At 52.5% G+C, this 27266-nt stretch overlaps 1 protein-coding gene across 3 annotated transcripts; it reads left to right on the forward strand.

The window, feature by feature from the left end:
* On the forward strand, window positions 1–27266 carry Mmel1 (membrane metalloendopeptidase like 1). Of its 3 annotated transcripts, XM_075945667.1 has the most exons (24): window positions 1–128; window positions 2430–2589; window positions 14421–14489; window positions 15096–15155; window positions 16040–16201; window positions 16423–16503; window positions 17761–17856; window positions 18388–18506; window positions 19000–19065; window positions 20211–20345; window positions 20421–20510; window positions 21764–21900; window positions 22165–22258; window positions 22724–22852; window positions 23331–23429; window positions 23779–23862; window positions 24194–24297; window positions 24511–24569; window positions 24941–25060; window positions 25542–25675; window positions 25798–25863; window positions 26352–26447; window positions 26697–26773; window positions 26866–27266. In XM_075945667.1, the coding sequence occupies exons 2-24, from the start codon at window positions 2439–2441 to the stop codon at window positions 26963–26965; spliced, it is 2328 nt and encodes a 775-aa protein (XP_075801782.1). In that variant the 5' UTR covers window positions 1–128; window positions 2430–2438; the 3' UTR covers window positions 26966–27266. The 3 variants fall into 3 exon arrangements, with proteins under 3 accessions (XP_075801782.1, XP_075801783.1, XP_075801784.1); XM_075945668.1 differs by lacking the exons at window positions 1–128; window positions 14421–14489 and having other exon boundaries at window positions 2337–2589; window positions 20148–20345; window positions 26866–27259; XM_075945669.1 differs by lacking the exons at window positions 1–128; window positions 14421–14489 and having other exon boundaries at window positions 2371–2589.

A 27266-nucleotide genomic window follows, 5' to 3' on the forward strand; every position in this document is an offset into this window, starting at 1 on the left:
CAGATCAGCCTGACCGCTGCTCTACTCCACCGAGAGCCCACCTTGGTCAGCTCACCCCAGCTCTGAGACACCCTAACACAGCCCTTAAGGACCTGCCCAGTGGTGGCTGCAGCTCCTGAGATCACTCGGTAAGGTCCATAGAGAGGACCCTAAGGTCGTGGAGAGGACCCTGCCCTGCTACCTCACTGGGTGGTATCTTGTTTTGTTTCGTTGTTTTGGTTTGGGGGGATTTTTAAATTTTTGTTTTGTTTGAAACAGTTTCACTCTGTAACCCAGGCTGCCCTTGAATTCACAGCAACCCTCCTGTCTCAGCCTCCCAAATGCACCATCACGCTAGACATGTAAGCCTTGTCATGGGACCCTCTGATAACCCAGGCATTTCATTCGACGGCACCGAGCATTTCAGTATTTCATCACCTACACCTAGTTGGGTAGCCCCTGTGATCCCCTTCCTACCCGAAAAGCCCCTGTCCCTTTATCGTGACAACCCAGAGCGTCTCCTAGAAGATCTCCAGGGAGATGAAAACCCACTTCAGGGCCTGGCCGCACTGACTCCTTTCCCTCTTGCCCAGCACAGACATGCCCCGCCTGTCCCAGGTCACCTGACTGTGTTTTTATTGTGTGTGCCTTGTTAGCTGAAAGTGGGTTTCAGGACAGAGTGGTGTGAGCCTGTAGAATGCAGAAGCGAACTAGCAAATGCATTCGGAGTCGGAACAGGTTACTGGAACTAGAGCTGCAAAGACCAGGCCCAGGAACCGGCTTGTTTTGCAGGGATGACAGACTCTCTTTCACGAGTCACCTTTTCAACTGTTGCTATGGATACCCTACAGAAGCCACAGGAGCCCCAACCCTGGGGGTCTGGCAGTCTCATAAGGATGACTTGAATAAGAACATTTGGGGTTGTAAAACTGTATGTTAAGATAACGCAGAACAGGAACAAGCTGAGGTTGCTCAGTTGAACTTGAAAGCCAGATCGGGGAAGACCCTTGAAGATGCGGCCTTCTCTATTCTCTCCTTAGTTAGGGACCTGGGAGATGGGCACCCTGACAAAGTGGCTTGGGGAAATAGACAGGGGGGTGGGGCGGTGTGAGGTGGCAGGCTCACAGTGTCCTGAAATGACAATAGGAACTGATGCTCCAAGGGAGGTGATATCTTCTGACTTCCCCACTAAGAGGATGGAAAGGGGACACACCCTCAATAGGTCTGGCTGCAGCTCAAGCAGATGACAGTCTGGAGCCAACTGGGGGCAGTAGGAAGGGGCCAAGGTCAGACTCCTGCAGAACTAAAGGCCTAGGAACAGAAGCCTCCAACAACTTGGGAATGGGACTGTCTGGAGGAAGGCAGAGCTCTGTGGACGTACAAATGGCCAGGCAGCCGTGGTCTGAGCATCCAGAGGAAGTATCAGAAATGCTGGGTTCAATGACAGTTAACTGACGGCCAAAAAGCAGGGAGTGAGGCCCAGGGTCCAGCCTACTCTCCACCGTATCGAAACCAGCCATGCCAACCTTGTGAGAATTGCCTCAGAGCACCTAAGCCCCCTTCCCAAGCTGGGCCATTTGGAAGATGACATAGAGACAGAGGTGTCTGAGATCCCCAATGAATGGGCCCGGAACTGAGGCAGGATGACAGGGGCACTCACCACTCCAGGAACCTGATCACTAACCTGCGCCTGTCCTGCAGCCAGCCCCGCCCAGCCACCTGCTCTGGTCACAGCAGCAACCTGCCACCCGTATTGTGTGTCTCCTGGACAGACACACCTTCCCCATAGTGAGGAGCTGAAGGGATGACCAGATCTGCTCACAGCCCCAGGGATGATAGGGAGGAACTTCCAGACACCGATCTCCTCTTGCTCTCCTTGGTTCCCACACGCGTTCTCGCCCTTCCTAACCCCACCAACCCCCAAACTCCTGGATTCCAACCAGAACTGTGGAAAGACAGGCAAGGAGCTTGAGGCCTGAGCCACCTTCCCAACAACATCCCTGATCCAGCTTCCAGGCCCAGAAATCCAGGAAGCCCTGGGCACAGGCAACCCAAGAAGGCTCCACTGCCAGTAGAGATATCTAGGTGGAGCTTCCTGGGTCCTGCATGCAGACCCCAGGCCTGGAGCAGAATAGCTCCAGGACTAGTTAGTCCCTGTTGTGTCTGATGATCGAACAAGAGAAACTGACTTTGAAAAGCAATGGCCATCATGACCCATTGGCCAGGTCTCATTTCTACACAGGGGTTCCCTGGGCACTCAGAGACTCCTACCCCTAGCATAAGAACCCCTGGCAAGACCAGGGCACTCAGGGCACAGCTTGCAGCTTTGAGAGCAGAGACCAGGACACGGCATCCCCAAAGCACCAGCTTCTCTGTGGTCAAGGCACTCAAGCTCCAGCTGCCTCTCCTGGCCCTGGCCTGGGGTGCTCAGCTGTGTGCTTTTCCCCCAGAACCGGCTGATGGGGAAGTCGGAGAGCCCAGTGGGGATGGTGGAGAGAGCAGACCGGTCTGGGAAGAAGAGGCGCTCAGGTTTCCTGGAGGGGGGGCTGCTGCTGCTACTGCTGCTGCTGCTGGGAACCCTAGTGGCCCTGGGTGTCCTCTACAGCAGAGGTGAGTAAGGACACCCTGCCCTCTTACCTTCCCCCTACCCACCCCCGCCCAGGGCTTGGCCTGAGAGACGCCAGCCTTGCAGAGTGGGGCAGAGGGCTCTGCCAGGGTCCCCTGCCCGCTCCCAGGGCCATGGTGCTGACTCCAGAGATGCCACGGAAGGGACACTGACCTGCACGGACCCAGCGACCCCATCCAGATAGCTCTGTCCTGGCTTGCTGGCGCCGCAGCTGCTGCAGGCTCTGCCTCCGCCCCCTCTGCCACAGCGGGACTCTAGGATGCTGCAGACGGCAGACAGGTCCCCCGCCCCACCGGGCCAGCCCCCTTCTAGTCCGCAGCACAGCCTGGTAGAGAGACTGCTGCAGTTCCCAGGTGGCCCAGCAGCAGGAGCCCAAGCCCCTGAGCGAAGGGGGTCCCTCCAGCTGTCTCACCTGGTGCCAGTCAGGATGACCTGGTGGCTTCTGAAACAGGCTCTTGCTTATTGCAAGTTTGAAGGAAGGGGCTAGCCTGCGGACCCATGAAGGTGGAGAGGTGGCTAGGGCTGCCCTGCGGACAGACCTCGGGTGTCCCAGGAACTGCTTTAGCACACTGACCTCTCCCTAAAGGACCACATGTAGGCCCAGGGTGATCCCTTTGGAGGGGGCACCTAGACACCCAGCAGCTCTGTAACTTCCAAGCCCTTCATCCCTTTTGAGCCAGGAGCAGGGGGATAAACACACAGGAGGAAGGAAGGTCCACCTACTCCACTCCGCCATGTCTGTAAGTGATGCGCTCACCTTGGTCTGGCTCTAACTCCAGGGCACCAGACCCGGAATGTCCCCTCAGGGGACTCCTGATGAGGGGCAGCTGAGAGATGCAAGTGGGTTCCGCCCCACCCAGGGCTGCCTTCAAGGGCCCATGTAGAGTGTGGCTCCCGCCCAGTGGCTACTGTGGTCTCTGCCTGTTTGGTTTTCCTGCAAGGGTTGACAGGTACAGCCAACTTCAAGGGCAGGGGTGACAGAGCCCCTGTGCCCAGTGGAGCTCAGGGCCCCAGGGCCCTTTGTTTGAGGAGCACTGATCTCAAAACACCTGATTTTGAACCCTCCAGAGAACAGGTCTGATGACCCCACAGCCAGAAGTGAGGTCAAGGGGTGGGAATCCTCTCTCTTGCCCTGTCTGTTGCCTGTCTCTCTTCTCCCCACCTGGTTCTCCCTTTGCCCTTCAAGCAGTATGACTTCTGGGACACCCAGGGTCTCCTTGCCTCTACCAGGGCCCCACAGTTTCTGCTTCCTCCTCCTCCAGGGTTCCTGGGCCGCTGGAATGACCCCACATCTAACCTGGGCTTCAGTCCAGGACTTCAGTCAGGACTGGGCAGATAGGGAGTTTTGTATTAGCCATTTTCAAACATTTTTTTTGTTTCTGTCTGGAGGATTTTTATTATTAGTATTTCCAATCTGTGAGCTACTATTTACTCTTTAATGTCAATATCCACATGAGCGTTACCATCTTAACTTTTACTGACCTCTGCGTCAGTTGCACAATTGTCAGAAACTCAGCTGGAGGTGGTCTGGTGGGATTCCTTGTGATTGCCTGAGATTAGCCTTCTTGGGAATGTTTCTGCTGTTGCGATAAAATATACCCTGAAAAGAGCAACATAAGAGAGAAAGTGTTTGGGGATGTCACGACAGCAGGACTCAAAGCCATCAGACGAGAGCAATGACCGCTGTGTTCAACTCATTGTCTTCATTCTAGACAGTCCGGGGATACCTACCTAGGGGACATCCCACCCACCGTGTGCAGCTCTTCTACAGCTCAGTCAGTCAGATGGTTCCCCTCCCACATGCCCCCAGGAGGTTCTGAATCCTATCAAGCTGGTAATGCTGACCATCACACTAGCCTTAGGCCAAGTAAGGCTTGGCCAGTTGTCCTACAGGAAAATTGTCAAATCGGCCAGAGGCGCTCGAGGGCTGTGCCCACCCCTGCTTGCTGAGTGACAGTGTCCATAGGTGTCTGTGAGTTCAAAGAAAGCCCCTGTAATAGTTGCTTCCTTCGTTCTCTTGATCTTCCAGATAGCTATTAAATATGTGTGTGTGTGTGTGTGTGTGTATGTGTGTATGTGTGTGTGAAATTCTTGCACTAGAGACTTGTCAGATTTCTGAAGTGATATCAAGGATTAATTTCTCTCACCAATTTAAGATTAGCCCATGACCATAAATTTAGCCATAAGGGGTTGGAGGTGGCTCAGCAGTTAAGAGCATTGGCTACTCTTCCAAAAGACCCAGGTTTAACTCTAAGTACTCAAGTGGCAGCTCACAACTGTCTTAACCCAGTTCTAGGGGATCTGACACCCTCTTCGGGCCTCCACAGGCACCAGGAGCACAGATGATGCGCAGACACACACAAGACAAAACACACATACACATAAAATAAAATCTCAAAAAAAAAAGAGGACTCTACGATGTTTTCCTCAACCACTTCATCAAAACAGCCGCAAAGTACAAACTTAGCTTCATAAATGTATGCAGTTCTATATATGTGTATATTATTTATTTACTTAGTGTGTGTGAGTGCTGTCCCTGCTGTTTTATATTTAGTTATGCATACAGAATCAGCCCACTACAAGTCATTACACAGTGATTGTATCTTAACAATGCTTTTAATCCTAGATTCTGTTCTTTTTAAAAAAAAACAAAATCCTTTTGCATGGGGCTGGAGAGGTGGCTCCGTGGTTAAGAGCACTGGCTTTTCTTCCAGAAGACCTGAGTTCAATTCCCAGCACCCACATGGCAGCTAATAACTATCTGTAACTCTAGTTCCAGGAGATCTGACACCCTTTTCTGGTTTCCATGGGCATCAGGCACATACATGGTGCACAGGCATACGTGTAAGCAAAAACACACATACACATAAAAATACATTTTATTTGTGCAGTGGGGGCAGGTCGTGACTTGCATGTGAAGGCAGAGGACGGTTTGTAGGGTCAGTTTCCTTTCCACTGCACGGGACTGGAGGATAGAAAGTGAGTGCTTCCACTCCCTGCTCGGGAAGCGAGCTAAGCCCCGTGCACAGCTCAGCTGTTTCTCCTGCAGCCCTGATGGCTGGGTTTCGAGTTTGCCTTTCACTGGGAGGATTTTCCTTATCTGCATTCCCTGTCAGCACTAGACTGTGTCTTTTGTGCACAATGTTTGTTTGTATTTCTGATGCGTTTTCATCTTTTCTTGCCTTTGTTCAAACTGAGCTGTTTTTCCCTCAATTTGCTTGAATTTTTTTTATCTTTTTGATAGTTACTCGTGTTCTTTGTTTTAATTAGTGGCTCGGTTAAAATTATAAATACACCTTTTTTCCTGGAAATCCATTTCATCTTGTGTGCACGTGGTGGGGTATGTGTGGCATGGCTGTGGAGGTCAATTGATTCTTTGACCCCATATTTGGATGGGTTCCAGGGATCAAACTGAGGTCTCTAGGCTTTCTCAGCAAATGTCTTTATTCTTGAGCCATCTGGCTGGCCCTGAAAGTCAAATATTTTCATCAGTGGCTCAGTGTCGTGCCCTCGTCCATGCTCACCCAGAATTCTCTCCACCAGCAACCATATTCATGTTCAGGTTGGCTAACCATGGCCCCTGCCTGGCTTTGTAAATAAGCTTTTATTGGCATGCAGCCTTGCCCACTTGTGCACGCCTAGACTCCCTTCCTGGCCAAGCAGCAAAGCTAAGGAGATGAGATAGGACCTGCCAGGAGCATGCTGCCAGCTTGGACTGTGTCCTTGGAGTTCGCAGCTCATCTTTGGGCTCTTCTACCTGTTAATCAGCGAGGACACGAGGGCCCGAGGCCGTGTGCACATCAGTTCCCAGCTATACAGCCAGGGATTCCAGCTCCTGTCTCAGCTGTGTGACTTCAGACAGCTTCCGTGACATCTCTGGGCCTCAGTTTCCTGACCTGCAAAGCAGAAATGATAGGAGTGTATGCTCACAAGAGGGCTTGAAGACTTGACACAACAGGAATGCTTAGGAAAATGCCCGTCGCATTGCTCATTATCAAATGTAATAACAAGATGCCAGTCTTGGCCTCTGACGCCATCAGTCTTGTCTTTACATCCTGTACAAAGGCAGATTCGCTTGTGAGACACCAAGCCCCCACCTCCCGATAGAGAGGTCTCCATAGCTTTTGCTTAAATCCACGTGCGTCACTTATATATTCTATGGTGTATTTTAAAATCCTTATCATTTGTTTTTCAATTATGTATACATGGAATATGTGAGTTCATGCGTTTGTGAGCGCAAGTTCTCTTGGGGACAGAAGAAGGGGTCAGCTCTGGGAACTGGAGTTGCAAGTGACTGAGCAGTCATGTGGGTGCTGGGAACCGGACTCAGTCCCTCTGCCAGAGCCATCTCTCCAGCCCCCAGTCTTGATGAACTATGAAAACTAATGAGTTACATTTTCTTTCCTTGCTATTGTCTGGATTTTATTGTTAATAACTCTACTGACAGTTCCTTTTTCTGTCTAATGATTGTTATGCAAGACCAGCCTTTACCATTTCAAAAAACCTCTGTGCCTTTGTGTGCTCGGTGTATGGCAGGGAGGGAGAGAGAGAGACGGGATCTCATGTAGCCCAGGCAGGCCTCCAACTTTCTATATAGTTGAGGACGACCCTGAACTTCTGATCTTTCTGTCCCTACCTCACAAGCGCTAGAATACAGGAGTACTCCTCAACACCTGTATTGATTTAAGATAGTTTAAGATAGTGTTTGCGGATTATCGAGAAGATGTAACAGGCAACCTGAACACCAGGTTAGTCCTGCAGTGTTACGGATTCGAAATGCCCGGCATAGGATCATGTGTTTGAATACTTTGTGTCCACCTGGTGGCACTGTTGGAAAGGTTATGGAACCTGGCTCCACTTTTCCTCTGCTTTTCCTGTGGGCTGATGAAATGTGATCCAGCCGCTTCCTGCCTGGCAGGGCAGCCGCACACTCAGCCACACACTCCCACTGCCCTGACGCCAACCTCACACCAGCCTCACACTCCCGCTGCCCCGCCTGGTGATCCCTTTCTCTCCAGAGCTGCTCTTTGCCAGTGTATTCTGCCACAGCAGCAGGAAAATAGTCAATAGATCACCTTAGATGTCAGCCCATTCGAGGTACAGCTCTGGCTTTTAAAATCATTTTCCTGGCCTCACTCATATTTTCTGCAGAATAAAATTTCAGAAGTAAGCAGCTGTTCATTTTACACAAGTAAGCGGCCTCCTCAGCCCTCAGGCTGATGTCAGAGACGAGTCCTCTGACGCTTCCTGTCAGCTTTCCCGGGCTGTGGCTCGAGATAAATGGCTTTAAAGGATGAAATGTTATTTTGGGTACGGTTTCAGAGGTCTCAGGTCCTGATAACCTGGTTCCATTACTTGAAAGCTCCATTCCCAGTATGATTAATAAAACCCCACCACTAATATGATTGATAAAGACCCCTCCCCTGGGGTATTTCTAGCAGAAGCAGACAAGGGCACTCCGTGGCAAGCCCTCAGGCTCTCCTGCCGTCCTCCCCACTTTTTGCAGAGCCAAACTGTTCCCCTGGCCCACGAAGGTGAAAGTTTATCTTTCCCGGTCCAGGCACTCAGCAGTTCCATGGCTGGGCCTTTGTCTTTCTTGGCCTCACCTTGCCACTACTGGAAGCTCCTCTGTCTCTCTGGAGCAGGCTCTCTAAAGTCTTCTGAGACCTTCCTTCATCAGCCCTGCCAGCGACTGGGAAATCGTGGGAAAGCGTGGATGCTCTTGGAAGTCCTCCGATCAGGAGCACGCCCACACGGGGCGGTCAGCTGGTTTAGAAGTGACTGACTTCTTGCTAATTGTTTGAACATCTCTCCCGGACCTGTGTGTCCCGCCTCTCCCCAAAACTGTCCCAAGTTCTCTGAAATGTCATTTTCCTCATCTTGTGGCTGAGTCTTGGGTTGGGTCCAAAAAGAGTGGTTCTTTTTTTTTAAATAGATTATCTGGCTCTTGTTGTGGTTTCTAGGAAGGAAATGGCACTCCGTTGTGAATTTTGGTGTCGAAAATAGAGCTTCTCTCATAAATCCCAGGTACATATTTAACTTAACATAAGGCTAAGGAGGGGCTGGAGAGATGACTGACCTCTGGCTTCCACACGTGTGTGCATAGATGCATCCCCACATATCAACATGCAAACAATAAGCACATGAATGAATGAAATAAAATTCTGGTTGCTTATGGACTCGCTTTTCTCAGTCTGTCCTTTCTGGTGCTTTTTGTCTGTGCCTGACTTTGCCTGGAGCTCCTTGCTAGTTCCACAGAGCATGGTTGTAGCTCACCAAGTCTCTCTTTCGCTGCCTTGAAGCCATCCATTCTGGGTTGGCGATTGTTTGTAAACCCCAACAGCTGCGTATTTTCCTTTTTAAAATGTTTATTATTGTATTTATTATTAGTGTGTATGCAGGTGTGTGCATGTGTGTGTGTGTGTGTGTGAGAGAGAGAGAGAGAGAGAGAGAGAGGGAGAGAGGGAGAGAGAGAGAGAGAGAGAGAGAGAGAGAGAGAGAGAGAGAGAGAGAGAGAGAGGAGAGGCATATGTGAATGCAGTTGCATGCATGCCACACAGCACGAGAACAACTCGCAGGAGTTGCTTATTTCCACCGCAGGTCGTCGGGCTTGCACGAGCACTTTGCCCCAATGAACCACCTCACTGTCCCATATGGTTTTGTCTCTAGCATTTACAGCTCATTCTTTTTCAAATTGATTTTTAACTGCTCCTTGTCTGTTTTCAATTATTTCATCTCTTTTAAGTATTTCCAGAGTATATTATGCTCTGTGTCACTTAGATACCTATAAAACCTATACCAACACCCAGTCCCCCGAACAACAATTTACCAACCTCTGTCCCTGGCTGAGGTCAGGTTGCGCGTGTCTGTGTCGGGGTGACCTCATCCAGGTCCAGAGACCTAGCTAGTCATGTTCCCCTCCACGTGAAAGCACACAGGCCCTTGGGGCACTCGCTTAGAACTGGAGCACGCCACACCCACCTCGTTTTGTCTGCCAAAGCAGGCCACGTGGCAACTCTGCCCATATCTGAACTCCTTGGGGCTCTGCCCTTTGCTCTTCCTGATGTATGGACAACTTCTTTTCACAAACACAAATTCACATCTACGTGGGCTTTGTCCTTGGCCTTCTGTGTGATGTAAGTGGAGAGAGTTTCCCTCTGAGAATATGTGTTTATTTCCATTGGGTGTCTTGAGACACTTCCATTTGGGACGGCTTCATGTTGACTCTCAGGGCGAGTTTCCTTGGCCACGCCACACTCCTCCCCCATCTGCCTCTCCACCCACTTCAGCAGGTTACTCAGCCTCAAGGAACATGAGTTTTCTCCATTGTTGTAGCGCTCTCTCTGTCTTTTCTCGTGTATGTGTGTGATGTGTGTGGTGTGTGATGTGTGTGTGCACGCGCACACTGTGTGTTCAGGTGTGGAAGCCAGAGATCATTGTGAGATGACTTCTATCACGCTCCATTTTGTTGTTTAAGGATTTATTATGTGTTTATTTTTAGCTCTTTACACGCACGTATGTTTGTGTAGGGGCATGTGCACACAAGTGCAGTTTCCCTCTAGGCTGAGAAGAGGGAGCCAGAGACCCCAGAGCAGGGTCCTCTGCAAGAGTGGTCCATGCTTTAACCACTGAGCCATCTCTGCAGTCTCTTGAGACAGGGCTCTCTCTGAACCTGGAGGTCACTGATTAACTCGGCTGGCTAGGTAGAAGGAGCTGCCCCCACCAAGCCCAGCTCCTTCTGCAAGTGCTGAGGCTCTAAACTCAGTCCCTCATGTGTCGGCAATCACTTTGCCGACTAGTTGGTCTTCCCAGACCCTCTGTAGTTGTTTCCCTAAGAGAGAAACTGAGGAGATGGGAAACAGGTTATTTAAATTAAAATCTTAGGGATGGGAGAGATGGTTCAGTGGTTAAGAGCACAGGCTGCTCTTCTGGGGGACCCAGGCTCATAATCACAACATCCAAATAGCATCTCACAGCCGGCTGTGACTTCAGACCCAGGAGATCCAACACTCTCTTCTGGTCTCTGTGGGCATGCTCATAGTGTACAGACACACATACAAAGACACCCATATACACAAAAACTTGATTAGAAGCCAAGGAATTTTAAATTTCTTTAAACAAAATTTTAGGAAAATAAACTTTCAGAGGGATTGTGAAGACTATTTTTTGTGTATTCGTGTGGCATGCATGTGTGCGCATATATATGTTTGCATATGTGTGGGCACAAATATGTGTGCAGGTGTTTGGGGGGGCTAAAGGTGGACATTTGGGTGTTTTCTTTGATTGTTCTAAACCTTATGTGTTGAGGAAGAGGTTCAGTTAATCTCGCTGGCCAGCTTGCCTCAGAGACCCCATGTCTCCACCTAGAAAGCACCGGGAGTCTAGGTGGGTCACCTACTTGTAGACAGAGGCTGCTTGTTTGTTTCCCAGCCTCCCAGACCCAAAATAATCACACAGAAATTATATTAATTAAAACACTGTTTGGCTTATTATCTCATACTTCTCGTTAGCTCACTTTTACACCTTAAATTAACCCATTTCTATTATTTTGTATTTTGCCACCAGGCTTGTGGTTTTCTGGTAAGGTTCCCAGGCGTCTGTCTCCTTTGGCGGCTACATGGTGTCTCCTCGACTCCACCTTCATTTCTCCTCTATCTCTGCTTGGAATTCCCACCTTGCTCTATTCTGTGCTGCCACAGGACCAAAGCAGCTTCTTTATTAACCAACGGTAATAAAACCTATTCACAGCAATCAGAGGGGACTTCCACATCACCTACTGGTCTTTACTTGGGTGCTGAGGAACTCCAGTTCTCACAATTGCTTGGCAAATGCTTGTCCACCGAGCCAACAACTCTCAAAGCTGTTTATTGGCCTTGGCATACCATAGACATTGCCTAAACAAACACCAGGGGACGTCTAGGGAATTTGATCTTCCTGGAGTCCCATTCACTCAAGTCATTTGTTACCTGTGGCGTTAGCCCAGAGATTCTCGTGTTGTTCCCATCTCTTTTGGGGTCAGGTCTCACTATGTAGCCCAGGCCAGCCCTGAGCTTGCAATCTTTCTGTCTCTGTTTCCTGAACTCTTGAGATTACCATACTTGACTCGCTCTAAGCTTGGGTAACTGTTCCCTCTATTTATTGATTTACTTCCCTTGCCTTCGTGGTTTGGTTTGGTTTGAAAAGTCTTGCTGACTGGCACGTCCTGAAACTAATACTTCCTTTGTGGGGTTCAATGACCATCACATCTGGGATGTGGTTTCCTTACATTTTTTTTTTGAGACAGGGTCTCATGTACCCTTAAACTGGTTCTGTAGAGAGACTAGCCTTGAACTCCTAATCCTCCGTCCGTCTCCTGAGTGGTCCTGAGTATCCCCACCACTCTCGGTGACCTCACTTCTCTTCCAACACTTCCATCCTGCTCTTTTCTGTGGCTTCCACTTGCCCGGTGAAGCACAGGGCCTATCTGTAAGCTTCCCACCTCTCCTGATAGACTCTTTAGTTTAGTGACCACAGCATTGCACAGACTGCCGCTACTAACAGTGGGGTCACCCCAGAGTCCACTCCTTTTGATCATTTGGGGTTCCCTCTTGGTTTCTTTATTTGTCTTAGTTAGGGTTTGGGGTTTCCTTTTGTTTTTATTGTTTTGTTTTTTAAATATTTATTTATTATGTATACAGTGTTCTGCCTGCATGTATGCCTGCACATCAGAAGAGGGCGCCAGATCTCTTTACAGGTGGTTGTGAGCCACCATTTGGTCGCTGGGAGTTGAACTCAGGACCTCTGGAAGAGCAGCCAGTGCTCTTAATCTCTGAGGAGACATCTCTCCAGACTTCTTTGGGTTTTTTTTTTTGTGAAGGGGTGGTTGCTGTTGTTTGCTTGTTTGTATGTGTTTAGTTTGTTTTGAGACAGGGTCCCAGGCTGCCCAGGAACTCATATGCACCTACCCCTGCCTCCCAACTGCTAGGATTAGAGGTGTATGCCACCACACCTAGCAATGATTTGAGTTTCGTGTAGCTCAGGGGTCTGTCCTCAAACTAACTATATAACATTAAATACCTAAATCCCCCGCCTCTACCTCCTAAATGCCACGTGTGGTTCATGTGGTGCTTGGGATGGAACCCAGGGCTCTGTGCATTGCTAGGCAAGCACTCTACCAGCTGAGCCACATCCTGATTCCCAAGGTTCCTTCTTCATTGTCAACAATATTTAGCTGCTTCCCTGGGGACTAGAAGTGGAAGGTTCTTCTCTGCTCTCCTTCTCTGTCAGTGGACATAACCTCAAACTCCTTGAAGGCTATGTGAGCAAGAATAGATGGGAACATACACCCTCTGCATCAGGGACTCCCCGAGACCCTGATTCCCACAGCAGCCCACACGGGTGTACCCAACATTCTGTGGGTGGAAGCATACTTGGGATTGGCCTTGCAGCACGGCCTCCCTTCCTGGACTCTGGCCTGGTCACTCTTCTGTGGGAAGGAAAGGACTCATGTCTAGAATTCTGTTCTTTTTGTTTGTTTTTGTTTTGTTTTTCAAGACAAGGTTTCTCTGTGTAACTGCCCTGGCTGTCCTAGAACTCTCTCTCTGTTGACTAGACTGACCTACCTGCCTGCCTCTGCCTCCCGAGTGCTAGGATTAAAGCGTGTGCCGCCACCACCGCCCGGCTAGAATCCCGTTCTTTTGTGCCTCTGTGTCCTTATCTTCCTTGAGACGTCCTAAGCTCACCTGTGGTGGCTTCAAAGATGTGCTGAGCCAGCAGATTCACGGTCCTCCTGGTCACACGTCCTCTCGCTGGAGGTGTGGTGTGACTCCATGGGATCCAAGATTCAGTGTCTCACCTTCAGACTCTGCTCCTGAGATGGGCACACCCCCACAGGGCAGCCAAAGCTCAGGGATCCTACCTCTTCCCTTGCAGAGCTGAGGAGTCAACTTGTCTCCAGATCTCAGGTTGCCCCTTGAAAGTTTTCCCTCAACGGCTCCTTCAGATTGGGGATGAAAGGGTAGGACTCTTCAGGGATAGAACCCACACTGACATCATAGCTACGTCGGGTCTGGCTTGTAGCACCCTCATGTGTAGAACAAATGGCCTTCTACACTGCCTAGTCCTAAGGAGCACCCATTGTTGGCACCTCCAGCACCGTCTGTGCTGACTATGCCGGGAACCAAGCAGATACATCCCTAAACCCTCCTCCCCCACCGTCTGTGTATCTGACTATGGGGAGCCTCAACACCACACACCAGGCCTGAAGATGGCCGGGCCTGACTTGCCTTCTCCCAAACCTCACTCCAGGTCCTGAAGGCTTCCATGCTAAGCAGCTTCCCTCCCCACATGTATTGGAGAGACATGGACAAGTAGGGTAGCCTTAAACCTTCAGCAGGCAGTGAAAGTAGTTCTGGGGGAGGGGGCGGTGAAGGTTGCCATGACAGGGCTCCCTACAAAGGCCTGATCTCCCCAAATTAGCCTATGTATTCCTGCGATAAGACAGCAAGAGCAGCCTTCTCTAAGTGCAGTCCAGGAAGACAGGCAGAGCCTGGATAGTTCCAGATGGACTAAAATAGAAGATAGGAATAGCAAGATAAGGGACCTTTCCTTTCCCATTCAAACCTAGCAGGACCTATGAGGAGAAGAAAGAGGATAGAGGAAAGGATGCCTAAGTTGCATAGTCCCCCTGTCTCAGTTCCCTGGAAGCCAGCCTTCACTGTGTGGTGAGCACTAGAGCCCACAGCACTGTACACAGATACCTGCACTGACATAACCAGATCCCCAAGGCTCCACCGGGGGGCTAATGGAGGAGGCTGAGCCCTGTGTTTCTCCCCAGGGAAGCAGCTGCCCCTCTTAACTAGCCGACTACGCTTCTCCCAGGAAGAGAAGACGATTGTAAAACGAGGTAGCCTTTGCCTTCCCTGCCAGGCAGCCCTGAGGAGGTGGGCTTGGCATCTGGGCCTGCCGCGGGTAATTTAGATGGGCAGAGAGTCCAGGAGGGGACAGGGAAGAGAGGGACACCAGTCTCCAGTGCCTGTTGTATGTAGAATGTTTGGGCACAGCTGGGTACCACCCAGGAGGCCAGCCTGGTATCACCTTTGGGTGGACTGACTCCAGGGTAAGGAGAGGGTGGGAAAATGCAGTCCGTTAGAGCTGGTGGGACAGCAGAGTAGTTATGAGCAGCCTCAGCTCTGAGGGTGCTGGGTCCCAATAGGGGTCAGCGGAGGCAGAGAATTTAAAGGGGATCCCAGGTCACTGCTATAAGGAAAAGTCACACTTGGGATCCAACTGGGGACCAGTTATGTTTCAGAGCTCTCCTGGGGGTGTCCATGGAAGGTGGGGGAGAATGGAAGCCTACCCTGTCTACCCTGCCATGTCCACCCCAGCTTGTGCTTCACCAAGCCCTCCCAGGCCTTGGTCCTCTCACCAAGGCCTGCAAGCTGTGCAGCCAAGCCTCTGTACCAACTCATCTGATGCTCCGCACCTCACGTTCCTCCCTCTGCTCCTCCAGCCATCAGAGAGCCATCACAGCAGAATGACGTCTGCGTCACCCCAGGCTGTGTGATTGCAGGTGAGCCCCTCCCCTAGCTGCCTGGAGCCGAGCTGAGCAGCCCTGTGGGCTGGGGTCGGCTCCCACCTGCAGGCCTCCCACGCAAGAGCCCTCATCTATGTTTATAGAAAACAAAGTCAAATCAAAGGATATTTTTTTTTATTTCAAATTTTCTACCAAGACGTTGTCTTAAAATTGGGTGCCACAGACTGCTCTCTGCAGGAGGGAAAACGAAGTTTTGTGGGGTGAAGGTGAAATAGGTTGTTTTGTCTGAGTGGGTCCTGGAGCCCCACAGTGATGTTTCCTTTGAAATCTCCTGCTACAAAAGCCCCAAACCAGGCGGTTCCCAGGTAGAGTGAGCAGAGCCAGTGAGCCCATAGCTCAGGCCCCTGTCACCAACATGCTCTGGATCCTAGAATGGATACAGCTGCCCCTGTGATAAAGAAAAACCTCAAGGCAATAAACAGGGTGGGAGATCTTTTTCTCCCCCATAGGACAGAGGACTTTTTCTCCCCCATAGGACTGAGGACCTGAGGGCTGAGAGGTCACTCGGACTGCATGGGGCAGAAGGGCTATGGAGAGGAGGCCAGGAGGCAGGGCCGCCAGCAGGAGGGAGAAGACAGGGGTATTCAAGATCCTGTAGCTTATAAGTGGCTGCTGTAGCCCTTGAAGACACTTGGGTCATTCTTCCAATGTTACTAGCCTCCCTCTGACTCAGGGAGAGTGACTGACTTGCCCAAGGGCAAGTTAGCAGCTGCCACCAAGTTAATAGTTGATATTAAATCTCGGACAAACTGTCCCCAAAGGGAGAGATACTGTCTCTCAGACTCTGAGATAATATCAAGATGTCCACATCTCAGGGTCTCCTCTCCCCGCTCCTCTCTCCACCCCCTCTGGATAAACAGCTGCCAGAATCCTCCAGAACATGGACCACTCACAGGAGCCCTGTGACAACTTCTACCAGTATGCCTGCGGAGGCTGGCTGCGGCGTCACGTGATTCCCGAGACCAACTCCCGTTACAGCGTCTTTGACATTCTCCGGGATGAGCTGGAGGTCATCCTTAAAGGTGAAGAGTAGCCACCACCTGGGTGCATAGAGGTCTCACTGAGCCTTGGGTCGGTCCCTGCCTGACAGCGATGTATCAGAGTCAGAGTTGGAGTGGCCTGTGACTGTCTGAGTCTCAGGGCAGCTTGATGATGCTAGCCCGGGGCTAGACCGTAGACATCAGTTGTCCTGGGGCCCCAGCAGCCACCTCCACCTCTGTGAAGCTTTCTCCTCTGCCCACAGGGGTGCTGGAGGACTCCTCTCTCAAGGACCGGCCGGCTGTGGAGAAGGCCAAGACACTGTACCGCTCCTGCATGAACGAAAGTGAGTCGAGCCACCTGTTAGGGCCCAGTTAGCTCTAATGGTAGACTACACACGGAAGTATCTCGGGGCGGGAGTGAACATCATGCAGGGTACATGAGAAGGAGCTGTGTGCTGTGCCTCACCTGGCCTAGCTCATTACCAGCTACCCTGGGTTTGGGGCTGTATAACCCTAGCCTGTAGTTACATTACCCGAAGGTACCACTCTGGCCGGCTGAGCTGCAAGTTGGGGCCACCTGTCTTCCCTGGACATCTCCTAAAGGTTTGAGGTTGATCCCTGTGTACCAACAAGGCTACTTAGTGGGACTGTGATTTTATGAGATTATCTCCGTTGGAACCTGTACTTGGGCATGGCCAAGGCTATCTTATCTCCACAAACCATGTGACCGATACCCACTAGTCAGAGACAACTTCCTTTAGATTGTCACATTTACTGAATTTCTTGCCTCAAGGGCTGGGTGCCCAAGGCAGGATGGCAGCAGTATGTGAACAGAACCCCGAGCCCCTTCCTCAGCTTCCAGCCCACCAACCACAGTAGCAGCCCAGCAGCTGCACAGAATCCTGCTCGCTTTGACCCAAGCAACCAGGACTTCATTTATAACTACCAGTTTCTCTAACTTTGCCCCTACTTCCAAATGAAGCCCAAGCAGAGAAAGCCAGAGAGGCCACTGTCCAAACCCATGGGAGGCCTCCTCTTTTCACACACCCATGGCATCTCAAGGCTAGCGTCCTCCATCAGAGTCATCTGGTGCCTCCCTTACCACTGAACCATCGTCCTTTCCCTGTGGCCCCTCAGCCCTGCCACATGCTGGGACAGTAGACATCAGCCCCTTCTCGTTACCAGCTCTGGAGTCCTGCCCTGTCATCCGAAGGCCTGCCCTTGTATCTATAGTGACCTCTGGGTTATGTCCTCTGCACTTAGTCCTTGCCTGAAGTTCTCCCAAGTACCCTGTCAGAGAAGCACTTCCTTAGAGGGAAGCCTCTCTGGGCTTCAGCCCACGCCTTTAGACCGCCATCGTGTACAGAAGCAAGTCACAAGGCCCCTGTGTGACCCGACTCTTGCCCAAGCACATCCTGTGTCTGGGCCTCCCTCCTGGCCACCACTCTTCCCTAGGCTTGTCACCTGCTGCCAAATCCCATCCTCTGTGTGCATTATCAGCAAGCCCCGAGCTAAAGCTTAGCCGTGGAGCAGCAGGCATGTTCCTGGCGGATGCTGTGGCCACTGGAGTCTGCATAAGCACCCACTCCTTCCCTCCTCAGGTGTGATAGAGAAGAGAGACTCTCAGCCTCTGCTGGACATCTTAGATGTGGTAGGAGGCTGGCCTGTGGCCATGGACAAGTGGAGTGAGATGGTGGGTAAGTATAGGCAAGTTTGCCGACTTCGGGGACAGGCTGCTCAACCCCACAGCTGCCCACAGGTTGCCTGCTCTTAGGGAAACCCCAAGAGGCTCATTCCTCCCAGAGATAACTTACAGCCCCCAAATCTGGCTTAGGCTCCACACTAGGGAGTCAGTGGGATCTGTGATGGGTCCTCACAATGGCTGGTCCCCTGAAGCGCTGTACTGGATCATCCCTCCTATTATCCGAGAGGCCAGTCTTCATATCCCTGTTCAGACCTCAGACCATGGCCCACTTCTGACTCCGGGGCAGGGATGATGCCTGGAATAGGGCATCTCCCATCCACAGCCACTCTTTCCCTGTGGACCTTTGAAGAACAGTCCCTAAGCCCCTTTGGGGAATCGTTCCTCGGTCCCCAAAGTCTCACAGTGAGTTCACTACCCGAGCCTGGCGGGGCTGGCTATACTCCCAGAATGCTGTGCTCAGGACGTACAGTGCCCTGTCTGGAGAGGGGCTAGCTGGTCTCCAGCGTGGGTACTGACTCCTCAGGCCCCAAATGGGAGCTGGAACGGCAGCTGGCTGTGCTGAACTCACAGTTCAACAGGCGCGTCCTCATTGACCTCTTCATCTGGAATGACGACCAGAACTCCAGCCGGCATGTTATCTATGTACGCAATACCCTCGGTGGGTAGGGTGGGGATCGGGTTCCCTGAGTCTAACTCTGGGCTTTGCAGGAGAGCAGGGGATAGACAGGGTGGTGGCTGGGGGGATCTGGGAGCCCGACGTTTGTGTCCCCTGTCCACAGCTTGGTCTGCAGTGTATACTGTGCTAAGCAGGGCTCATAGGGACCTCGTGGCCCCTGCTGTGTTCTGAGAAGCTGGTCCTGTGCTTACCCTGCTTTTTTGGCCCCTGGCTGGAGGGTCCGAGAAGCGCACAGATGCCACTTCGGGAAGGCTGTGGTGCAAATCCCTCCTGTGGGGACTTGAACCCCAAACAGCCCCCCTCTATCAAGGAGAGGCTTGGGTTCGGAAGCATCTGACTTGCACAGGGAGCCAGTGTTGTTATCAGGCACAGTCTGGGGGCAGGGGATTGCTGCCCCCCTCAGCCAGGCTGCAGGGATTCCCCACCACCCGTGAGCAGTCACACACTCTGTGTTTCCAGATAGATCAGCCCACCTTGGGCATGCCATCCCGGGAGTACTATTTCAGCGAAGGCAATAGTCACAAGGTAAGCAGGGAGCCTCGGGGCCCATGTCAGATGTAGTTTCCTGCACATATACTGTCCCCCCTCCCCCAGAGATCAGCTATCCTGCTTGTCCACTAGCCTTGCTCCCCACAACCAGCCTCTGGAAGCACTTGTGGGGTTGTGGACAGGCACTGAGCACTGGGGACACAAACATGGACACCCAGTGTTCACACTGCCGGCCCTGAGGTGAGTGAGCTCATCTGGTCAAGCAGTCTGTTCGGCTTGACCCATCCGTGCAGAGCCAGGCCCAGTGTCCTGAGCCTGCTCTGCGGAGAGAAGTCAGCTGTAGCCCAGGAAGGCCAGGGCAGCAGGAAGAGTTGGGATGGACAGAAAGAAGGCAGGGACAGCAAAAGCATCTGGCCAGGAACAGGGTAGGAATGACCCTCACAGCAGGGCTGGAAGTATTAGTGGACACGTGGGTGGATCGAGAAAGAAGGATGGTAGCAGGAGACAGGAAATCAGGACCCGGATCATCCCCAAAAGCTCACAGGTGTGGCCCCCAGTCCCACCTAGCAGCTGGCAGAGCAAGGTCTCGGTGGATGGGGCAGTCTGAAGCCTCAGCTAGAGTGAGGAAAGCCCCTTCAAGAATAGACACAAGAAAGGATGTCCAACTGAATTGGACAAACACAACCCACCCCATGGCTGAATCACGGCTGGGGCAGTCCTACCTCACCCTGGCTCCAATGGCTAAAGAGTTACTGAGCACCTGTGGAGGCCAGTGTGGCACTGGGCAGCCCTGAAAAACTGTCCCCACCCTCAGAGGCCTGTGAACGGGTCTTTCAGAGCAATGGAGTTGGGACTAGAACTTGGTCCTGAGCTGTCTGGCATGGCCAGAGCCTTGTGACTCCACACCAAGTTCAGGGAGTAGACCCAGACTACAGAATACGGAGGCCGTCTGCAGGCTTGTCCCTAGAGAGTGGGATGGAGACAGCAGTCACAGCGGGGTGTGGTATGGATAGTCTCCAAGTTCTATTCTGGGCTGCCTGTGCCAGAACCTGTTGGGGAAGCTAGAGGGGCAAGTTTCTAGGGGCCACTCCACGTCACATACCACCCCCACCCCACAGAGTGCTCCATGGTGGCCAAGGTGGCCAAAGCCGCCCAGCTCCATCCATCGTCCTTTGGCCCAGGTGCGGGAAGCCTACCTGCAGTTCATGGTATCAGTGGCCACCATGCTGAGGAAAGATATGAACCTGCCCAATGACAACTCTCTGGTGGAGAAGGAAATGGCGCAGGTGCTGGCGCTGGAGGCACATCTTGCCAATGTGAGGCAGGGCCACGCTGGGAGGCTCGGGCTAGGTGCTGAGTGCCACGCGGTGTGACCCCTGGTCCCCACGCAGGCCACAGTCCCCCAGGAGGAAAGGCATGATGTCACCACCCTGTACAACAGGATGGACCTGGTGGAGCTGCAGGACAGGTTTGGTCTGAAGGTGAGACCCAGGCACCAACCAGGAAGTAGCAGGGGCTCAGCCCCAACCCACCTGGATACTCATCCCCCCTCCCCCCGCCCGCAAAGCTACTCCGACATTAAAGGGACCATAGGGCTGGCATCCAGGCTGATAATGCCTTTAAATGAGCACAGTGAAAACATTCTAGGGGGACATCCATTGTTGCCCTGCCACAGGCCTCCTCTGTAGGTTAGGGTGCAGCTGCTACAAAAGTAATAAACACTGGAATCCATAGCTCTGCACAAGGATAAGACAAGCGAACCCCGAGAGAGCCCCGGTTCCAGCTTGTGTTCTACATGCTGCCAGGCCCCTAGATTTGAAGGTCAGGGCTGGAGAGACGGCTCAGCAACTAAGAATCTGCACTTTCAGAGGACCAGAGTTCAGTCCCCAGCACCCACAGTAGGCAGAAGCTCCAGGAATTCGGTGCCTCTCTTCTGGCTTCAGTGGGTACCACAGACACACCCACACCCACCCACACCACCACCACACATCGAAAAGTTAAAATAAATATTTAATTAAGCAGTAAATTCAAGCCCGGCCTGGTGGTGCACGCCTTTAATCCCAACACTCAGGAGGCAGATTCAGGCAGATCTCTGAGTTTGAGGACAGCCTGGCCTACAGAATGAGTTCCAGCACAGTCAGGGCTACACAGAGAAACCCTCTCTTGGAAAACACACACACACAAAGAGAGAGCGAGAGAGAGAGCACATTGTCAGCTACATAAAGAAGTTCAAGGCCAGCCTGATTAGAGACCGTGTCTCAAGACTTGTTTTTTTTTTCAAAATAGTTAAAGTACACCACTAATCTCAGCAGTGTGGCCGATTCACTGAGAGCAAACATGACTATGGGGCTAGGAGACTTTAATGGTAGCGGTAGCGCACGGCCCTTGCATGCATGAGGCTTATGTTAATTTTCACATAAATACTAAAAAGGTTGTACACAAAATAGATACCTACCCAGCTTATGTAACATATACGACCATCGTATTTTCTACTTTGATCATTTTTGCTAAATCGTGTCTGCCCAGTAATCTCCCCAACTACACTTCATTTTCAAATATTCTACATAGGTTCTTAGCAATCTCATAGCCCACAGGCTCTTGGGAAATGTCACTCTTTGTCTTGATTCTTAACAGCCCTTTCTCACCTGTTTCTCAAATGTTCTTCGGTGGAAGCTGAGTTTCTCAGATGCACAGAGGTCCACCCTCCCTTCTTTCTCCCCACCTCTCTCTCCAGGGGTTTAACTGGACCCTCTTCATACAAAGTGTGCTGTCCTCTGTCCAAATCGAACTGTTACCGGATGAGGAGGTGGTGGTCTACGGCATCCCCTACCTGCAGAACCTTGAGTCCATCATTGGCATCTACTCAGCACGGTGAGGCCGGGAAGGGGAACCTTGTGCCTGCCCCACAACACACACACACACAGAGTTCCTGCCTTCAGGAGAGGATACCACCAAGAACTTCTCAGGCGTGAGGGACACAGAGGTTCGATTCTGGTGCCCATGGTGCCTCACGCTGGCGACAGGAATCCTATCAAGCATGAGGGATAAACAAGCCAGTTCTTAAGAGAATCTTGAACTCTGCTTGGTGCAGCACCTGCTGGCTCACCTGTCCCCTTACACCTCTGCTTCTTCCAGGACCATGCAGAACTACTTGATCTGGCGCCTGGTGCTGGATCGCATCAGCAGCCTGAGCCAGAGATTCAAAGAAGCGAGAGTGAGCTACCGCAAGGTGAGTGTGTCCTTCGCCCACCGAGCCGTGCGTGCACTGTCATCACCGGGGTCTGAGAAAAGGTTCCTGCCCAATAGAAACCAACAAAGCAGAAGACTGGGCTGTTGAAAACCAAGTGTGACCAGAGGAGGGACCAGGCAGGGTAGGGAGATGCTCAATAGAGGTCAGTTTGACTCTCAAGACACGAAGAGATGGGGAAAAGCTTTGAGTAGTGTCCAGGCAAACCACCAGGTCCAGGGGGTGAGGACAAGGTCTGAGTGGGACCCTGGCTTTTCCAGAGTAGTGGTCTTCTCATGTCCACAGTCAGCATCCGGTCTGCGTCATCCTCTGGATATCCTGAAGCCTGTGGTGGGAGGATCTGCCTGCCTCACCTCACAAGCTCAGGGACCCACATATGACCGGGGAAAGTTAAACATTGGCACGTGGGATGGGATGCGTGAGTGACTGAATGAATAAACACGCCAGGCGCTGTATGGCACAACCGTGGAGGAGGTGCGCTGGCGGGAGTGTGTCAGCTACGTTAACAGTAACATGGAGAGCGCCGTGGGCTCCCTCTACATCAAGGAGGCCTTCTCCAAGAACAGCAAGGACATGGTGTGTAACCTGGACTGCAAAAGGGCACTGTCCGTGGCAGCTCTCAAGCTCACCCTGGGACAGCTTCCTGGCAAGGATACCAGCCCCATCACCACCACCCTACCTAGTGACTCCCATGTGTGGCAGAGGGACATGCATTAATCCCAGTGCCCCCCAGAGCAGAGGAAGGCCAAGAGAAACCCTGCTCCCAGGTGCTCGTGACCATGAACTCCAGTCCTGGACCCTGTTAGGTCCCTGGGAAAGGCACAGATTGTATGTGTGGGTTCTGAGTGGGTTCTGAGCCCTGGGCAAGCAAACCTCCAACCCACCTGTGAGGCTCCAATTCTGAGCCAGAATAGTTACCCCCTATCAATGCCACATCCCTCTAGGAAGTCAGGGACTGAGCAGCAGCGGTCTCACCCTAAAGGTGAGACCAAGCCTGGAGTTCTGGTCACGCCCCCTAAGCCAGCCCAGGACATGAGGATATGCATTCCCCCAGGTCAAAGAGCTGATTGACAAGGTAAGATCCGTGTTTGTGGATACCCTGGATGAGCTGAACTGGATGGACGAGGAATCTAAGAGGAAGGCTCAGGAAAAGGTGGGTAAGCTACAACCTGTGTGAAGACCTGAGGGAAAGCTCCCGCGGTCAGGACCCCATGCTGGAGAAACAGCCCTGGTGGGAGGGAAGTGCCCAGGAAATCCCCAGGAAACAGGAGGCTCCATGGTCTGGGGCTAGGATCTACCCAGGCTCCTCTAGCTCTGGTGACAAGCCACGGTCACTGGACTCCCAAGCACCCACACAGAGCCCCACCGACGTGTCTGGTTCTGCAAGCTGATAGCGGGAAAATGCCTGTTATCCCCTTACTGACACAGCAGGGAACAAAGCTAGCATGTAGGACGAGGGACCTCCCATGGTGGATGACCCTAGCTGCCCCTCCTCTGTGCAGGCCATGAACATCCGGGAACAGATCGGCTACCCTGACTATATCTTGGAAGAAAGCAATAGGCACCTGGATGAGGAATACTCCAACGTGTGTACCCTTGGGCACTGTGCCTGGCCCCACCCCACCCCTGCCCTGAACCCCTGGAGAGTGGGTTCTCCATGCCAGGCATCCTTCTGTTCTTACAGTTGCTCACTTAGACACACTTCTACACCCTACAGGGACTCTCATCTCACTCTGCTAACAGACAGAGAAACTGAGACCCAGGGAAATAAACTTTGCCCTTAGCTGCTCCAGGAGCCTGAGGGCCACATGCCAGCTGAGGGTCTGGAGACCCTTCCTCAACCTTCAGCCCTTCCTCTTACACTCTTGGGGACTTAGCCTGAGTGCCAGTCAATGTCAAGCTCTGTTCTCCTCATAGTTGATATTCTCAGAGGACCTGTATTTCGAGAATGGGCTTCAGAACCTCAAGGCCAGTGCCCAGCGGAGCCTCAAGAAGCTTCGGGAAAAAGTGGACCACAACCTGTGAGTGGAATGACTAGGAGGCTTAGCCTGGCATGCAGGGGTGGCTACAGGAGTCTGGCCTTGATGCCAGCTCAAGAGGACACTAGACCTAAGCCTTCCCCCTCCTCAGCTTTGGGGGTTCTTCAGGGCAGGATCTGGCCAGCCAGGGCAGAGGGGACCATAGGGAGGGTCCTGGCAGATGTGGACTCCAAATGACCAGTATATTCACCACAGCTGGATCATCGGGGCTGCAGTGGTCAATGCCTTCTACTCCCCAAACAGAAACCAGATTGGTAAGCCCATCTCACCTCTCTAGTGCCAGAGGACAGGCCCTGCCCTTGCTTAGAAACTCCCAGTCTAACCTCAGAAAGGAGAGTGGGTTCCATTCTCTTTCATGTTGTCCCAAGGGTCACAGGTTGGAAGGAACACAGAGGAACCATCAGAGAACGTTTTTAAGAAGGCAGCGGTGGGCGGGAGGAAACTGGGCACGGATCGCCAATCCAGCATTCCCGTTTTAGTCTCCGAGCTCAGTGTCCCTGTCTGCACACTGGGCAGGGAGTCCTAACCTCCCTAGGCCACAGCATTAGATGGCAGGCCCAGTAGAGGTGCCCACCTGAGCCTGGCACCGTCACTCACAGCTTCTCCTTGTCACCTTCTGGGACAGTGTTTCCTGCCGGTATTCTCCAGCCACCCTTCTTCAGCAAGGACCAACCACAGGCCTTGAACTTCGGGGGCATCGGGATGGTGATCGGGCATGAGATTACACACGGCTTTGACGACAATGGTAAAGGGGCATAAGGGAGTGCCCCAGTCACAAATACACCTGTAAGTCACACGCACACGCACGTACACCCATCTACTGAGCGGCCAGGGATCATCCATTAAATCTCTCAGTAGATTATTTGGACAGGGGCTTTGCCTGGTCTCCATCCCTGGAGCAGCTTCCGTTTGACTGTTAGGGCCTGACACCACCTGTGATGTCTGAGCTGGTTTTCCCATATGGCTCAGCCAGGGGTATCGTATGAGGTTAGCCATGTGGCCCCCCTTACCTGGGTTTAGACCCCTGAATTTGAGACTCCTGGGTCCTAATCAGTTGCAAGGATGGGAAGGATGGCGTGGAAGCTCTCCTGAGCAGCCCTCAACATGGTGCTGTGTGCTCAGAACCCCTGGAATCTAGCACTGGCCTGGCCTTTGGAGAGGGGTGCAGGAGGGCAGTAAGAGCGGGGCCTTGGGGGACAGTGTGTGCATCCTCTGCTGCCACCCAGGTCGGAACTTCGACAAGAATGGCAACATGCTGGATTGGTGGAGTAACTTCTCAGCCCAGCACTTCCGCAAACAGTCGGAGTGCATGGTCTATCAGTACGGCAACTATTCCTGGGAACTGGCTGGCAACCAGAACGTAAGCATGTCACCACGACTGCAGCGGCCCTACACCTGCATGCACCCCAGCCAGCCCCGCGGGACAGGAGGAGGGGCCAAGGCCAGGCTGCCCCCCCCCCTCATTCTGTCTCTTTCGTGCAGGTGAACGGATTCAGCACCCTCGGGGAGAACATCGCTGACAATGGTGGGGTACGACAGGCATACAAGGTGAGCCCTGGCAAAGCCCTCGGAGAGAGTTGAGGCAGTCGCAGCATGGCAGGGCAACGCCCAAATTAGGGCTGTGTCCTAAAAACACCCCAATTGGACTGGGGAAGAAGCAGAAATCCAAACCCCATGGTTGTAAACCTGATATCTCACCCGATGAGCAAGTGTAGGAACCCTTTTTGTCTCCTAAAGAGTATTTAGGGCAGACACAACATGGCCATGGGCTTGAGCAGCCCACATCTCCAGCCTTGGGAATAGAACACCGGGTACCAGGAGCCCAGATGGGTGGATTTCAGGTAGCAGCTATATGGCTAAGGGTCCTACAGAGTTCTGTCGGATCGGTCTTTTGAGGGCTGCAGAAGAATTATCTGGCCTGTACACAGCAGCCCTAAGCTAAGGAGGCAGGGTTCCCATCCAGGCAAGGTCCTGGAACCAGATTATTCCGCATGGGGCTCTCTGAGAGCCTGGCTGGACCAATTTGGTACTTGTAGGCTTACCTACAGTGGCTGTCTGAAGGCGGCAAGGATCAGCAACTGCCGGGATTGAACCTGACCTATGCCCAGCTTTTCTTTGTCAACTATGCCCAGGTAACTTCTAGTCCTGCTCCTCACACCCACAGCTTTGGAGGGCCCACTCTAGGGGACATCCAAGGGCACCAGGAGCTTGCCACACTCCAAAACCAGAGCCAGCAGGCTTGGCAGGCTTCCGAGAGGACTGGGGGCCAGCTGGGGAGGAGGCAGCAGGTACGGAAGGAAGGAAGGAATCTGTTGGTCTCTCTAAGCAGAGCGCACTGCTCCAGCCCGCAGACCGTAACCAAGCCATTCATGCCCCTCTAGGTGTGGTGCGGGTCCTACAGGCCTGAGTTTGCCATCCAATCCATCAAGACGGATGTCCACAGTCCTCTTAAGTACAGGCAAGTGTACAGTCCCCAAGCAAGCACGCATGCCTGCCCCTGCCCTGACCCCTTCCCTCATCTCAAACCTCCTTGGACTTGCTGGTCCACAGGGTACTGGGCTCACTACAGAACCTGGCCGCCTTCTCTGAGGCATTCCACTGCCCACGAGGCAGCCCCATGCACCCCAGGAAGCGGTGTCGCATCTGGTAGCCAAGGCTGAGCTACGCTCCAGCCCACGCCCACCCGCCACCTAGAGGCTTCGTGAAAGGTGCAGCTGGATGTGCAAGTCCTTGCCTGAAGGCCACTGGAGCCTCCAGCCAGCCCTCCGCACCGGCCTAGAGTGCAGCCGCCCGCCCACAAGCGGGATGAGGGATGCCTGGTCCTGCGCCCCTTCAGGCCAGTGAGGGTCATCAGTCCTGTAGGAGCTGTCCACTGTCTTCCGCCCTCTCCATAGTGCGTGGCTAAATGTCCTCAAGCTTCAGACTTGAGCTAAGTAAATGCTTCAAAGACT

Source organism: Microtus pennsylvanicus, chromosome 13 (genome assembly GCF_037038515.1).
Source record: "Microtus pennsylvanicus isolate mMicPen1 chromosome 13, mMicPen1.hap1, whole genome shotgun sequence".
NCBI lineage: Eukaryota > Metazoa > Chordata > Mammalia > Rodentia > Cricetidae > Microtus > Microtus pennsylvanicus.